Source organism: Oncorhynchus mykiss, chromosome 5 (genome assembly GCF_057628025.1).
Source record: "Oncorhynchus mykiss isolate SJ-2025 chromosome 5, ASM5762802v1, whole genome shotgun sequence".
Taxonomy (NCBI): Eukaryota; Metazoa; Chordata; class Actinopteri; order Salmoniformes; family Salmonidae; genus Oncorhynchus; species Oncorhynchus mykiss.
Genome location: NC_143026.1, coordinates 42,035,630 through 42,051,355, shown reverse-complemented (window position 1 = coordinate 42,051,355; position 15,726 = coordinate 42,035,630). Strand labels below are relative to the sequence as shown.

The 15,726-nt window shown below is 46.0% G+C and overlaps 1 protein-coding gene across 1 annotated transcript in view; it reads left to right on the top strand.

Annotated features, from left to right (window-relative positions):
• LOC110523854 (zinc finger SWIM domain-containing protein 6) overlaps positions 1–15,726 on the top strand; it is a 49,209-nt gene that overhangs the window by 18,010 nt on the left and 15,473 nt on the right. The window contains exon 2 of the mRNA XM_036977550.2: positions 15,127–15,483. Coding sequence (XP_036833445.1) covers positions 15,127–15,483 — 357 coding nt within the window. The remainder of the gene's footprint in view (positions 1–15,126; positions 15,484–15,726) is intronic.

Genomic DNA, 15,726 nt, shown 5'->3' with positions numbered 1-15,726 from the left:
TTAGGCACTCACAAGCACATCGTACAGAAATACTCATTTAGGCACTCACAAGCACATCGTACAGAAATACTCATTTAGGCACTCACAAGCACATCGTACAGAAATACTCATTTAGGCACTCACAAGCACATCGTACAGAAATACTCATTTAGGCACTCACAAGCACATCGTACAGAAATACTCATTTAGGCACTCACAAGCACACATTGAAATGTGCACACTCCCCGGGGATTGTTCAGGTCTTTCTTTTGTGTGTGTGTGTGGCTGTGTGTGACTGCATATCAATGTGTGCTTGTGACTGTCTAGATTATGTACGATTGGGGGGGGGGGGGGGGTGTATGTTCAACAAATAGAGCAAAGTAACATTTAAAAAAAAAGAAATGTATTGCATGATTTGTTGCCATTTATTACATTATTCATGAAAAAAGTTGTTACTCACCTGTTAATGTAATAACCACTGGTTAATGTATCAACTTGTTACATTTAGCAGAGAAAGATATTACCTTTACCGTCAACTTATTACATTTACTGGGTTTATTACATAACAAATCTAGAAGTTATTACTCTTGCCAGTGTTATTACATTTACTGGGTTTATTACATAACAAATCTAGAAGTTATTACTCTTGCCAGTGTTATTACATTTACTGGGTTTATTACATAACAAATCTAGAAGTTATTACTCTTGCCAGTGTTATTACATTTACTGGGTTTATTACATAACAAATCTAGAAGTTATTACTCTTGCCAGTGTTATTACATTTACTGGGTTTATAACATAACAAATCTAGAAGTTATTACTCTTGCCAGTGTTATTACATTTGCTGTTGTTACGGCTAGACCCTAACATTGAATGATGCATGTGGAAGCTTGCATGGTGGCAGGAACAAACGGGGGGGGGGGGGGGGGGGGAAATGACGTGACACCGTTGCTCTGTGTCAACTGACTGGTGGGATCGTGGTATCATGGAAAGAGGCCACAGGTGCTACCCTCGTCTCACACACACAGACCAACACATGCACACACACCCCTCCACTGGGATGGATTCGCCATTATCTGTTTATGAGCACCTGTTGAAGTTGAAAAGGTTAAAGTTAATGTGGGCGACCCCCCCCCCCCCCCTCCCCCCCAAATGCAGTGCAGCAGATGTGTGTGTGCGTGTGTGTTTGGTGGTGTGTGTGTGTTCCTAACTTTTCTCAACTTTAGGACAGAACCCGAGGTTATGGACAGTAACATATGCACACTCAGACACACATTGACCCCTCTCTGCAGTTGGCCATTATAACAGCTGATCAAACACGGCTCCATGGGAGGCTGCTCTGCTGTGCTCTGAGAGGCTGTGGGAGCTCCATGTCCCAGAGCTCAACACTGGAGTGGTTTAGCAAACACATCTCTGTTATAGAGCCCAGACCTGCAGCCTTTCCCCATCTCTCTCTTTCTATTTCTCTCTCACTCTCTCACACAATTCAAGGGCCGTTTTGGCCTGGGAAACATATGTTTACATTGCCAAAGCAAGTGAAATGGATAATGAACAAAAGTGAAATAAACCATTTTAAAAAATGAACAGTAAACATTGCACTCACAAAAGTTTCAAAGGAATAGAGACATTTCTAATGTCATATTATGGCTCTCTCTCTCCCTTCCCACTCTCCCTACCCTCTCTTTCCCTACCCACTCTCTCTACCTACCCTCTCTCTCTCCACCCTCTCCCTAGTCTCTCCCTCTCTACCTACTCTCTCTCCCTACCCACTCTCCCTACCCACTCTCTCCACCTACCCTCTCTCTAGTCTCTCCCTCTCTACCCACTCTCTCTACCTACTCTCTCTCACCCTACCCACTCTCTCTACCTACCCTCTCTCTCCCTACCCACTCTCTCTACCTACCCTCTCTCCACCCTCTCCCTAGTCTCTCCCTCTCTACCCACTCTCTCTACCTACCCTCTCTCTAGTCTCTCCCTCTCTACCCACTCTCTCTACCTACTCTCTCTCTCCCTACCCACTCTCTCTACCTACTCTCTCTCTCCCTACCCACTCTCTCTACCCTCTCTCTCTACTCTCTCTCTACCCTCACTCTACTCTCTCCCTACCCTCTCTCTCTCCCTACCCCCTCTCTACCTTCTCCCTACCCTCACTCTCTCTACTCTCTCCCTACCCTCTCTCTCCCTACCCCTCTCTCTACTCTCTCCCTACCCCCTCTCTCTACCCTCTCTCTACTCTCTCCCTACCACCTCTCTCTACCCTCTCTCTACTCTCTCTCTCTCCCTACCCACTCTCTCTACCCTCTCTCTACTCTCTCTCTCTACCCTCTATCTCTCCATATTCTCTCTCCCTACCCTCTCTCTCTCCCTACCCATTCTCTGTACCCTTTCTCTCTCCCTACCCACTCACCCTACCCTCTCTCTCTCTCTCTACCTACCCACTCTCTACTCTCCCTACCCTCTCTCTCTCTACCCTCTCTCTCCCTACCCACTCTCTCTACACTCTCCCTACCCTCTCTCTCTCTACCCTCTATCTCTACTCTCTCTCTCTCCCTACTCTCTCCCTCTCTACCCTCTATCTCTCCCTATTATCTCTCTCTACCCTCTATCTCTCCCTATTCTCTCTCCCTACCCTCTCTCTCTCCCTACCCTTTCTCTCTACCCTCTCACTTCTCTCTCCCTCTCTACCCTCTATCTCTCTTTACCCTCTCTCTACTCTCTCTCGCCCTACCCTCTCCCTACCCTCTATCTCGCCATATTCTCTCTCCCTACTCTCTCTCTCCCAACACTCTCCCAACCCTCTCTCTCTCCCCCAACCCTCTCTCTCTCCCAACCCTCTCTCTCTCCCAACCCTCTCTCTCTCTCTCCCTACCCCCTCTCTCTCCCTACCCCCTCTCTCTCCCTACCCCCTCTCTCTCCCTACCCTCTCTCTCCACCCTCTCCCTACTCTCTCCCTCTATCTCTCCATATCCTCTCTCTACCCTCTCTCTCTCCATACCCTCTCCCTACTCTCTCCCTCTCTACTCTCTCTCTCTACCCTCTCTCTCTCCCTACTCTCTCCCTACCCTCTCTCTCTCCCTACCCTCTCTCTCTCTCTACCCTCCCTATCTTCTCTCTCCCTCTCCCTACTCTCTCTCTCTCTCTCTACTCTCTCTCTCCCTACTCTCTCTACACTCTCTCTACCTTCTCTCTCTTGCTCTTTCTGTCACACCTTCGTGTAATTAATTCAGATTCCGGAATATAATATGTTTCCCAGCCTCATTAAAACTTCTTGGCTGCGTAGTTACTGTTTGGTCGCTGTATGGTTCTGTGTGGTTCTGTGGTGCCATTCATCTGTTATTGTGTCAAAACGCTTTAGCTAGTTGAGATTCTTTAACATGCTCCCCCTGCCAACACCACCAGAAAGGATCTATTGACTGTTTTTTTTTAGGTGAGTGGTGGGAATGAGACATTTTGGGGAAGTGTGTGTGTGTGTTGCCTTGCCTGGTGAAGGTCCTCGAAGGCTGAACAAATTACTTGGACAGCGTAGGTCAGGGAACGGAGGCGGTACTGAATAAAAAGAGAAGGAAAAATGAATGGCGGCCTTTTTTTGTTCCCCTCTTCCACCAGATCCACTGACAGTTGAATGTTTCAGCAGTTGGTTGTTTCCGGGAATTGGACTGGTAATCAGTGCAGTCCGTGTGTATGTGTGTGACAGATCTGATTTACATGTCGTTGTGCTGTTCTCAGGTGAGGGAGGGCGTTGGTTAGCTGAGGCGCTCGTTCATCAATTCTTCATCTGTCCCTCCTTTCCCCCTCTGTCATTTTCTGTCTGTTTTCCTTGATTTCCTTCTCCTCTCTCGCTCTCTATCCCGGCTGCTCTCTGTCCCGGCTGCTCTCTATCCCGGCTGCTCTCTGTCCCGGCTGCTCTCTGTCCCGGCTGCTCTCTGTCCCGGCTGCTCTCTGTCCCGGCTGCTCTCTGTCCCGGCTGCTCTCTGTCCCGGCTGCTCTCTGTCCCGGCTACTCTCTGTCCCGGCTGCTCTCTGTCCCGGCTGCTCTCTGTCCCGGCTGCTTTCTGTCCTGCTAGCACTCTATTGAGATGCAGTCTTGAGTGTCTGTTGTCCTCGGCTCTTTAGGACCATTGTCCTTGTCTAGTGAAACTTGGAGAGAGAAGTGCACTCACTGTTTGTTAACTTGTGTGTGTGTGTGTGTGTGCGCGTGTGTGTGTGTGTGTGTGTCAGGGTTGGGCAACAGTCCGAGTGGGACGTGGGAAGCACTGTTTAAGTGAGCTGTGTGTGTGCTTCTTCATCAAAGTGTGTGTGTGTGTGTGTGTGTGTGTGTGTGTGTGTGTGTGTGTGTGAGAGAGAGAGAGAGAGAGAGAGAGAGAGAGACCTGGCAGGGTTCACTAGAGGCCCAATGGCCTCTCTCAATTAGACACAAAATGTCACCCGTAGGTCCCTTTTCTGGCCAGTGAAATGGACGCCATAAAAACACAGCTACACTTGTGTCCATTCTGAGCTGCCAAACGCTTTACACCTCCTCCACTGTTGTTGAGGACCTTTCTCTCTCTTTCTCTCTTTTCTCCACGGTGTCTCTCCTTTTCTGAGGTGGTTTTAAACCAGCGCTGTGTGGGGTTTGAGTCGAGCTTGTTGAATAGGCTGTCTCTCCTCCTTTTTCCTGAGGTCATTTTCAGGTGTCTATCTCCACTTTCTCCTGTTTGTTTCTGAGGTTTTCAGATGGAGCTGCAGGATTTCTGTCCGGTTGGTTGTGAAGAATCTCTTCTTCTCTGAAGTCTATCAAACGGTGGGGTTTGCAGACTAGTCCACTCGCGACTAGCAGTGTAAAGGAAAACAAATGACTCAAGAGAAAATGCTCGGTGGAGTGGTTGAATATGACACACTTAGCGATTGCAGAAGCTCTGTCAGAGATTACTTTCTGTTAATTGGTGTGTGTGTGTGTGTGTGTGTGTGTGTGTGTGTGTTTTGATTGGTTGGCACAGTGAGGAGCACCAGGAGATGTCTTCAGGGGGACACGGATTGGCCTACTCTACTCCAATCCTTATTGACCCAATTTGAAGCTTAGCGGAGCCCCCCCCCCACACACACACACACACACTGTTTCCCGCTAGTACACTCCCACACACACCCTCCCCTGTCCTCCACACACCTCTCAATGTTTCTGTCTACAGAGCATGCTCTACTCCTATTGGCTGTGTGGCAGAAGTAAGGAATGGAAGGGTAGCTGGCCATTGTCTAATAAATACACAGTTAAAGGCGGTCTTTGTTACAATGCTGTGAGAACCAGAATGACTCTAGCCAGCCGTCTCGACGGGCAACCAACTGGACAACCTCTGGCATGACACGGTCCTTACAGACCGCCCCATAGGGTGCCACTGACTTCTCACAGGCCACGGGGTGACCCTTATTATGCCAGAATAAAAAGCCTTCTCAGTTTTCCATTTACTGGAGCTATAGTTAACCATCCGTTGACTTGCATTGTATGTGGAGTTATAATGTTGATGATTCTCCAATCATAACTAAACGATTCAGATATAACATCGGAAACTGAACAAAAATCTAAACGCAACATGTAAAGAGTTGTTTTCATGAGCTGAAATAAAAGATCCCAAAAATGTTCCACACGCACAAAAAGCTTATTTCTCTCAAATGTTGTGCCCAAATTTGTCTATATCCCCGTTAGTGAGCATTTCTCCTTTGCCAAGATAATCCATCCAGCTGACAGGTGTGGCAAATGAAGAAGCTGATTAAAGGGTATGATCATTACACAGGTGCACCTTGTGCTGAGGACAATAAAAGGCCATCTCTAAAATGTGGTTTTGTCACACAACACAATGCTTCAGATGTCTCAAGTTGCAATTGGCATGCTGACTGCAGGAATGTCCACCAGAGCTGTTGCCAGAGAATTGAATGTTAATTTTTCTACCCATAAGCAGTCAACGTTGTTTTAGACGTCCAACCGGCCTCACCGTAGACCACGGTATGGCATCGTGTGGGCAAGGCGTTTGCTGATGTCAACGTTGTGAACAGAGTGCCCCGTGATGGCAGTGGGGTTATGGTAAGGGCAGGCATAAGCTACAGACAACGAACACAATTGCATTTTATCCATGGCAATTTGAATGCACAGAGATACCGTGACAAGATCTTGAGGCCCATTGTCATGCCATTCATCACCGCCATCACCTCATGTTTCAGCATGATAATGCACTGCCCCATTTCTCAAAGGATCTGTACACAATTCCCATGGCCTGCATACTCACCAGATGCTCTGTATCAACGTTCCAGTTCTCCCCCATTATCCAGCAACTTCGGACACAGCCATTGAAAAGGAGGGGAACAACTTTCCACAGGTCACAATCAACAGCCTGATCAACTCTATGCAAAGGAGATCGTCACACCAAATACAGACTGGTTTTCTGATCCACGGCCCTACTTAAAATAAAAAATAAAAAAAGGTATCTGTGGTAGGCAGTTACGGGTTAATGCAGTGCTAGATAGAGGGTTAAGTCTGGTTTCCGTGCAGCACTAGGCAGTATTATGGTCTGTAGTGGTAGCTGAGGGTTAAGTCTGGTTTCCGTGGTAGGTAGCTATGGGTTAAGTCTGGTTGCCGTGCAGTGTTAGGCAGTATTATGGTCTGTAGTGGTAGCTAAGGGTTAAGTCTGGTTTCCATGGTAGGTAGTTAAGGGTTAAGTCTGGTTGGCAGTATTATGCAAGCTGCAGAGAGAGAGAGGAAGAGTGGAAGTGCATTACAGAATGCTGAGCTCAGGGCTCTGGCACTCCGCCAGGCCTCTCCACACACACACACACACACACACACACACACACACGCACACACTCAGCTGAGGGCTTTCCAAGCTTCCCACCAGCCCAGCGGTCTCCTCCCCTGTTTAGGAATTATCTCTGCCTCTCCCTCTTTCTCTTTCTCCCTCTTACATCTCTCCCTCCCTATGTCTTTCCCTTCCTCTTTCTCTCGTTCTCCCTCCTACCGCTCCCTCCCTATGTCTTTCCCTTCCTCTCCCTCTTCTCTCTCTCTGATGTCAGTAGTTCAGCTGTGGGCCATGTAGGACTCGGGTTGGGCCATACAGTACAGGGGACTACCGGGTGTGTGTGTGTGTGTGTGTGCTTGCGCGCAAACTGTTACATTGTCGAGCAACTGCCAACCGGGGATGTACAGTATGTGCCTGTGTGGGTGTGTGTTACACAAGCAGATGTGATGTGGTGTAGTGTGTGAGAGAGCGGGTGGATTTGTTTGTGTGTGAAATGTGATCCCCTGTGGTGTTGTGTCAGCTGACTGCAGGAAATGGAGGAGTTAAAGAAGGCGGGTTCTCTTTCGCTCTAAACCTCTCTCTGGCTGCAGTCCAAACTCAAAGTAGACAGCCCTCGGCCCTCAAACCTCAGCCCTCGAATGACGTTTTACATCGTCATATCCGAGTGTACCTTAAATGTCCCTTGCCCAAGCGAGGGAGAGTGATGATCGGAGAGGCAACATCCTTGGTGGAAGTCTTGAAGTTGAACTTAAAAACATTGTACCTAGCAAGCTAACGTAGCTAGCTATCCCTCCTGTCAGGTAGCTAGCTAGCTACAGTTATGCATAGCTGGCTAGCTAGTTTTATAGTTTTGGTAATTTATTCCAATACATTTCAGAATTCCCAAAAATATATTTACGAAGCTAGCTACGTTTTATAGGCTTGCATTGAATTGTAGGTCATATCAACCCCACAAGTGATCAAAGTTCTTCACTCGCTCCCTCAAACTAAATCGAGGGCCGAGGGGCCAAAGTTTGTGAATTGGACCTCCACTTAAGATAGCAATCAAACTGCATCCGGTTTCGACGGGGATTCCCCCAAGGGAATGGGGCTAGTGCGAGGGGGTAAAAAACAACATGTTTGGACTGCAGCCGCTGTCTCTCTTTGCTCTCTGCTCTTTTTGAAACTGTCACATGATTTTCTATCTCTCTCCCCCCCCCCCGTCTTCTGTTAGTCAGTTCTTCCAGTTTGTCAGTGTGACTTTCCAGCATTCTGATTGAGCAAAAGCCTGTTGAGAGAACCGAAACCTATGTGTGTGTTGTTTTCTTCTGCGTGTGTATTTTCATTGCACACACATGTAGTGTATGTGTGTGTGCTGTCTTCCAGACCTCTCTTGAGACCGTTACTGAATTCTTGTAAAATCTCACTCGCTCAATCTATCTCAGACCATTAGGACTATTTGTTTCCCATTGGGCTGTAGTTGAAGTATCTGGCTAACCATCTTAACATTGCTCCAGGCTCAAGTCCCCTGCTTAAGGACTGATTTAGGATCAGCTTAGTCAGATCAAGGCTTAACCTGAACCCTTAAGAGATTTAAGACAAAGTTGACCTTAGATCCACGCTGTAGGACCATCTGAGGCTTTTCACACTAAGCTATGGACGGTCGGTCGTATAGAGGTAGCATTTCGGCAATATGAGGCTCGGCAAGGATTTTCGGTAGAGAGTCATGAAAGTAGCAATGTGATACTGTAGCATTTTAGACTGCCACAATATCATAGGGGGCCAGAGGAGCCCCACTACACAGAAGAACCTGAGATAGACCCTCTAGTACTGGGAAGCAGACCCGCTCTCCTCCTGGTGTACAGTATGTGTGTGTTCTTTGAGAAAGCCCAAAATACAACGAAAGACTTAATTCGGTTTTCTCCTTTCTCTTCTTCACCTCAGGGAATAATGGTGTTGGAAGGAATAGCAACCGTTTTACAGTCAGTCGCCTGTCTGATTGTGCTATTTTGTGTTTTTTTTTGGTGCCGATCTTAACTTTTTTTGTGCATAATGTTTCCACCATCATTTCCTATGACCGAAAAGAGCTTCTGGACATCAGAACAGCTAACATCGATTTGGATGAGGATTTTTACTTCAATAAGTCAGAGGCGAATGACATACTGGACCCGGACCAGGCCCGAATCCCTGACACCCGAAGAAGGAAGAGGCGCCGTTATTGAGGTCGGCGGGGCAGGATACCTGACGAGACTACATCAACCGCCTCTACCCTCTCTTCTATTGGCGAACATGCAATCACTGGAGAATAAACTGGAGACTAGCCTATCAACTTGATCTGAAGAACTGTAATATCCTATATTTCTCCGAGTCGTGGCTGAACAAGGACAAATCTATCATTTTTTTCTGTACATCGGCAGGACAGAATGGCAGCGTTAAGCAAATTCTGGGAGGGGGGGGGTTACAACAGCTGGTGTGCGATCTCTAATATTAAGTAAGTATCGAGGTTCTGCTCACCTGAGTTACAATACCTCATGATAAGCTGTAGACCACCCAGAGTGCCACCCACGACTGCGTGGCCGCATGGTGGACTATAGAAAACGGAGGGCCGAGCACTCCCCCATTCACATCGACGGAGCTGTAGTTGAGTGTGTGGCAAGCGGTACCGGAGCGCCAAGTCTGGGACCAAAAGGCTCCTGAACGGCTTCGACCCACAAGCCGTAAGACTGCTGAACAGTTAATCATTGATCCCCTTATTATTTGCACTGACTCTATGCACACTCACTGGACTCCACCCACATACTGCACTGACACTCCAAAACACACACCACATACGCTTACACACACAAAACACTCACACTCACAAACACAACATTGTATTTTTTACTCTGCATTGCTGGGAAAGGGCTCATAAGTAAGCATTTCACGGTAAAGTCTACACCTGTTATATTCGGCGCATGTGACAAATAAAAATGTATTTGAAACCTGAATACAGTGGAGGGAAAACACATGGATTGGTATTGGGGGGGTCAAGTGCGAGTGTTAGCATTGCTATCTAGAGCAGGGATTGGCAACTGGCGGCCAACGGGGCCACTTTGGTAGGCCTGCGTATCAGGTTTTTTTTTGGGGGGGGGGCTCAACCAGGGTCTTAACTTACTGTTGAGAGTTAGAATACTAGAATACACAAGGTGCAAGTTCGAAATCCAGTTGTGCATCAGCAGTCACTTAATTAGCCCATGTAAGCTATTTTTTTTTCAGATTGATAAGTTAGTCTAGTGGCTTGCTATCTAAACCTGTAGTAAGCATGGTTGAATTACCAACCGGGGTGGGGCCCATTGATCATCAGTTATCATATAAAGAACTGCAAACATTTGCCTCCACCTTATGGCAAAATGTGTAAAATTACAGGGAATTTGCTGTAAAACTGCACGTTTTTCTCTCTGCCCCATGGCAAACTGTGTATAATTGCAGGAAATGAGTATGCAGGCCATGGGAATTGTATACAATTATTATATATTTTTAAAAATCTTCACAGTCACCACTTGGACTCCCAAACAATCCCAAATACTACACTGACACTTTCACACTACACATACGCTGCTGCCGCTCTGTTTATTATCTATCCTGATTGCCTAGCCGCTGTAAAACTGCTAATGGTGGGGGGGTATGCAGACCCAGGAGCCACTGCAGCCCCTCATGAGGAGTTCCTTCTTTTTTTTGGCCCCCACCCCCTTGAAAGTTGCCCCTACCTGATCTAGAGCCTATTGGTCTCATGTTCTCTCTAACATGGCCATTTTATATCCAGTTTGTCTTCTGTCCTCTCTGGAGTTAACTGATCTGATCCCGGGCCCAACCAGACAGGATTTGTGGTGGCCATTTTGAGGGTTTCTCAGTGATGTCCATATCCCATAAGTTTTGGCTCTCAGTGTGGTTTTCAGAGGCATGCTGCATTATCAGCAGGAAAATACTTCCTCCCGGACATTTTTCTTCATTTTCCATGTGTGTCTGGTCAAGAGGAATTTTGGACCGTTCCTCTTTACAAAACTGTTTCAGTTCAGCAATATTCTTGAGATGTCTGGTGTGAACTGCTCTCTTAAGGTCATGCCACAGCATCTCAATAGGGTTGAGGTCAGGACTCAGACTGGGCCACTCCAGAAGTTGTATTTTCTTCTGTTGAAGCCATTCTGTTGTTGATTTACTTCTGTGTTTTGGGTCTTTGTCCTGTTGCATCACCCAACTTCTGTTGAGCTTCAATTGGCAGACAGATAGCCTAACATTCTCCTGCAAAATGTCTTGATAAACTTGGGAATTCATTTTTCCGTTGATGATAGCAAGCTGTCCAGGCCCTGAGGCAACAAAACAGCCCCAAACCATGATGCTCCCTCCACCATACTTTACAGTTAGTATGAGGTTTTGATGTTGGTGTGCTGTGCCTTTTTTTCTCCACACATAGTGTTGTGTGTTCCTTCCAAACAACTCAACTGTAGTTTCAGCTGTCCACAGAATATTTTGCCAGTAGCGCTGTGGAACATCCAGGTGCACTTTTACAAACTTCAGACGTGCAGCAATGTTTCTATTGGACAGTAGTGGCTTCTTCTGTGGTGTCCTCCCATGAACACCATTCTTGTTTAGTGTTTTGCGTATCGTAAACTCACCAACAGAGATGTTAGCATGTTCCAGAGATTTCTGTAAGTCTTTAGCTGACACTCTAGGATTCTTCTTAACCTCATTGAGCGTTCTGCACGGTGCTCTTGCAGTCATCTTTGCAGGACAGCCACTCCTAGGGAGAGTAGCAACAGTGCTGAACTTTCTCAATTTATAGACAATTTGTTTTATCGTGGACTGATGAACATCAAGGCTTTTAGAGATACTTTTGTAACCCTTTCCAGCTTTATGCAAGTCAACAATTCTTAATTTGAGGTCTTCTGAGGCCCGGTTCACATCAGGCAATGCTTCTTGTGAATAGCATACTCAAATTTTGTGAGTGTTTTTACAGGGCAAGGTAGCTCTAACCAACATCTCCAATCTCCTCTCATTGATTGGACTCCAGGTTAGCTGACTCCTGACTCCAATTAGCTTTTGGAGAAGTCATTAGCCAAGGGTTCACATACTTTTTCCAACCTATGTTTAAATGATGTATTCAATATATACAAGAAAAATACAATCATTTGTGTGTTATTAGTTTAAGAGCACTATGTTTGTCTATTGTTGTGACTTAGATGAAGATCAGATCAAATTTGATGACCAATTTATGCAGAAATCCAGGTAATTCCAAAGGGTTCACACACTTTTTCTTGCCACTGTATGTGTGGTGGTGTGTGTTTGTGAGGAGGTTTAATGACCCAGGCATTACCAGGTAAGCATTGGGACGTGTTGTGGAAAGGAAATGAGAATGTTTCACTCTTCCATCTCGCTGGCTCTCCTGCCTGACTGAAAGTGTCTGCGTGTGTGTGACCAGTGAGTGACCAGAGAATTTCATGTTTCATGTTTTTAGAAAATAGAAGACTGGTGCTAACTAGTGGAGAACAAGGTGTGTGTGCGCATGCAGTGTGTGTGGGGGCCGTGTGTGTGTGTGCAGGGCTGTGTGGGGGCCGTGTGTGTGCAGGGCTGCATGGGGCCAAGTGTGTGTGTGTGCGCAGGGCTGCGTGGGGGCTGTGTGTGTGTGTGTGTGTGTGTGTGTGTGTGTGTGTGTGTGTGTGTGTGTGTGTGTGTGTGTGTGTGTGTGTGTGTGTGTGTGTGTGTGTGTGTGTGTGTGTGTGAAGGCTGAGCTCTATTGCATTAGGAGGTCGATACACTGAGGGCCTCTAGAGATCAGCAGTTTGCCCTTTTCCCCAGGGAGAGAAAGGAGAGACATCTTCAGGGACTGCTCCTTCTCTTCCTCTCACTCTTGCTGTTATAGTCTGACTAGTAGCTAGCTGGTACCATGGGTCTTCTTCACACTTAAGGTTACAACAAGCATAACTCTGTTGATCTACGTGCACGTGGGTGAAGTGGGATTGTTGGAGTAGCAGACATCTTTTGATGACATGATATCCTCGCCGGTCCCACTCCCGTTCACTAGGGGGCGATAGCAAAGTTTTTTTTAAATTGTCTTAGTTTTTTGAAAGTAAGGAAGAGTCACCTTCCCTTGCTTGAAGTACCTTGGTGGCAGCCTAGCTAAAAACATAGCAAGCTAACTAGCCTTTTTAACTTCCCACATCTCCATGTGAAATAATCCGATTTATTCTAAAAAACATGCCCTGACAAATATTCTTATACTTGCGGGTGTAACCTAAAACATTATCCCAGTTTGATATGCTGCTTGTGTATTCATTCCCATATCAGCTAAAATAATGTTTTGGTCATGGAGGAAAAAAAGTACATGGCTAGCTAGTTGGCTACAACAGGTTCTACCATTTCAGAATAGCCTGTAATCACTAGGGATGGGGGGGAAATAGATAGTTACATATCCAGATGTTCTTTTTGATTATGTATTTTTTGGGGGAGAATTTCGCAATATCATTTTTGCACTAGTTGGCTGTACCTGTGTAACAGTATAACTTTAGACCATCCCCTCGCCCGAACCAGGGACCCTCTGCACACATCAACAACAGTCACCCACGAAGCATCGTTACCCATCACTCCACAAAAACCACTACTTCAAGGTCTCAAAGCAAGTGACGTCACCGATTGAAACGCTATTTAGCGCGCACCACCGCTAACTAGCTAGCAGTTTCACATCCGTTACACCTGCACCAAAACTCGTGTTTTTCCATCATAGTTAACTCTATGAGGAGCACATTTGTTTTCAACACTTTTATTTCCATGATGACTGATCAAAACAACGAATCACAATACATATTGATAGATTGCATGTTTCGTCACTATTGTTTTGAACGTTCGTTTTGGACTGATGCCCAACTGAGAATTCTACTCAATGCATTGTCAATGAGCGCATCAGTGGCTTGGAAATACAATGCCATTCAAAAACAGGCAAATAATTTGAAGGAAAACCTTTTGTCACCATTTTGATGTTGCCTTATTGACTTTAGGTGCAGTATATAACCAAAGATTTGTATAACTAAGATAGACCACAGCCTGTCGTTTCCAATGGGAACAAACGAGTCATAGTGGGCAGAACAAGAAAGGAGGTGGGCAGAGCCAAGCACGAGCTAGCTAGATCCTATTGGTGAGTTCTAGCATACATTTGCATATTTCCGTTAGTCAACGCCTACTGTGAAGTGCCTGTGTGCAATGACTCAATTCGCCTTTGCACTCCTAAACAATTCAATTTTAAAAAACTTTGACAAAGGGTAAAGTCTACAAAACTTTGTCCACTCTGCTCGAAACAGATTTTAGTTTTGTGAACAGAACTGTATTGAGATCAAATGTTTCATTAATGAGAACATTTGCAGAATGTCGGCCAAAATCCATCTCGTTCCATCTTCTCCCGCTGCCGGCCACTGGGCTTCTTCTCACTACCATATTTCGTAGTGAGTGGAAACGCCTAGCGGATGCTTCACCTTTTATATGTCCAGTGAAATATCTGTCTCGTTGTTCTATCTGTGGTATATCGTTAGCTAGTTAGTTAAGATTGAGGGGAGGAAACCGGATTTGAATTAGCTAAAGTTAGCATTGCTAGCGTTTTGTTTTTTTTACAAACTTTGCTAGCTAATGACATTGCCATCTGTCTAAAAAATGTTCCTACTAAACATTTGACTATTTTAGCAATTTAATCATATTTTCAGGCACTATAGTGTAATTTAGACAAAACAGTCGTTAGCCTCCATCCAGAATTTCTGGGTTTATCAAGACTTTAATGCACCATTATTGCGTCGCGGGTAGAGCGCGGCTTGGAGAACATTCATGACGCGACCGAGTGACGGAGGTGCTACCGAGTGACGGAGGTGCGACCAAATCGTAAGAATCTCGTATCTGCATCTAAGTATCGTGATAATATCGTGAGGTCCCTGGCAATTCACAGCCCTAGTAATCACTAGTTATTACATATCAACCAAATGTATTTCTGAGTGGGTTCTTGATGTTTGGTTTACTGTTTGAACAGTCATTGAGATTATATTTGGTTATCAATGCAAAATAGGCTACTTTGATGAATAGCGACAACACTGCCCCCACGGCTGCGGAAGAACGATACCCGCGTCAAAAAAGTACATAAAATGCTCGATTGCAATTACAGGGAGTCGCCCCTTTTGGGACGAAAATCGAAATTGTAAAACAGAATCTTGCGTCTGCAAAGAGCTTGAAGTAAGCTATAGGCTAGTGAGCCACACACTCACAGAGTTGTTATGACAAGAACATTAATGCCATTGTACTGTTCAAATATTTCGAACGTAAGCTTCTGTCAAGTACTTTTGTGTAAAACTGTTACAATTTGATTGATTGCCTAATGGTTCTTGTTTTTCTCCTTGCAGGGTTCCACCTCAGTGGAACGGTAACAGAACCGGCCATAGCGTCGGAACCCGAGCTCGTCTGCAGTGTGAGCGTCAGCTTCGACCGCTGCAAGATCACCGCGGTAACGTGCGGATGCGGCAACAAGGACATCTTCTACTGCGCCCATGTTGTAGCGCTGGCCCTGTACCGTGTACGGAAGCCCGAGCAGGTCAAACTACACCTGCCCATCTCAGAGACTCTGTTCCAGATGAATAGAGACCAGCTGCAGAAGTTTGTCCAGTACCTGATAACAGTACACCACACCGAGGTGTTGCCCACGGCTCAGAAACTAGCTGATGAGATTCTGTCTACCAACTCTGAGATCAACCAGGTCCACGGTGAGTGGGGTGGATGATGTGTAGACGAGAGAAAGATTGTGTGAGGAAGAAAAAGTGTGTGTGTGTGTATGTGTGTGTTTTTGCGTGAGTGTGTGTGCCTGGAAATGATTTCCCCGTCTGGCTCCAGTAAAGCAGATCACTAGAGAGGGAAACACTTTGATCAAGTCACGTCCGTGTGACAGCTCAACGGTAATGTAGGATGTGGGGAAGAGTGTGTGATGATACTTTAGACCCACTTTACTT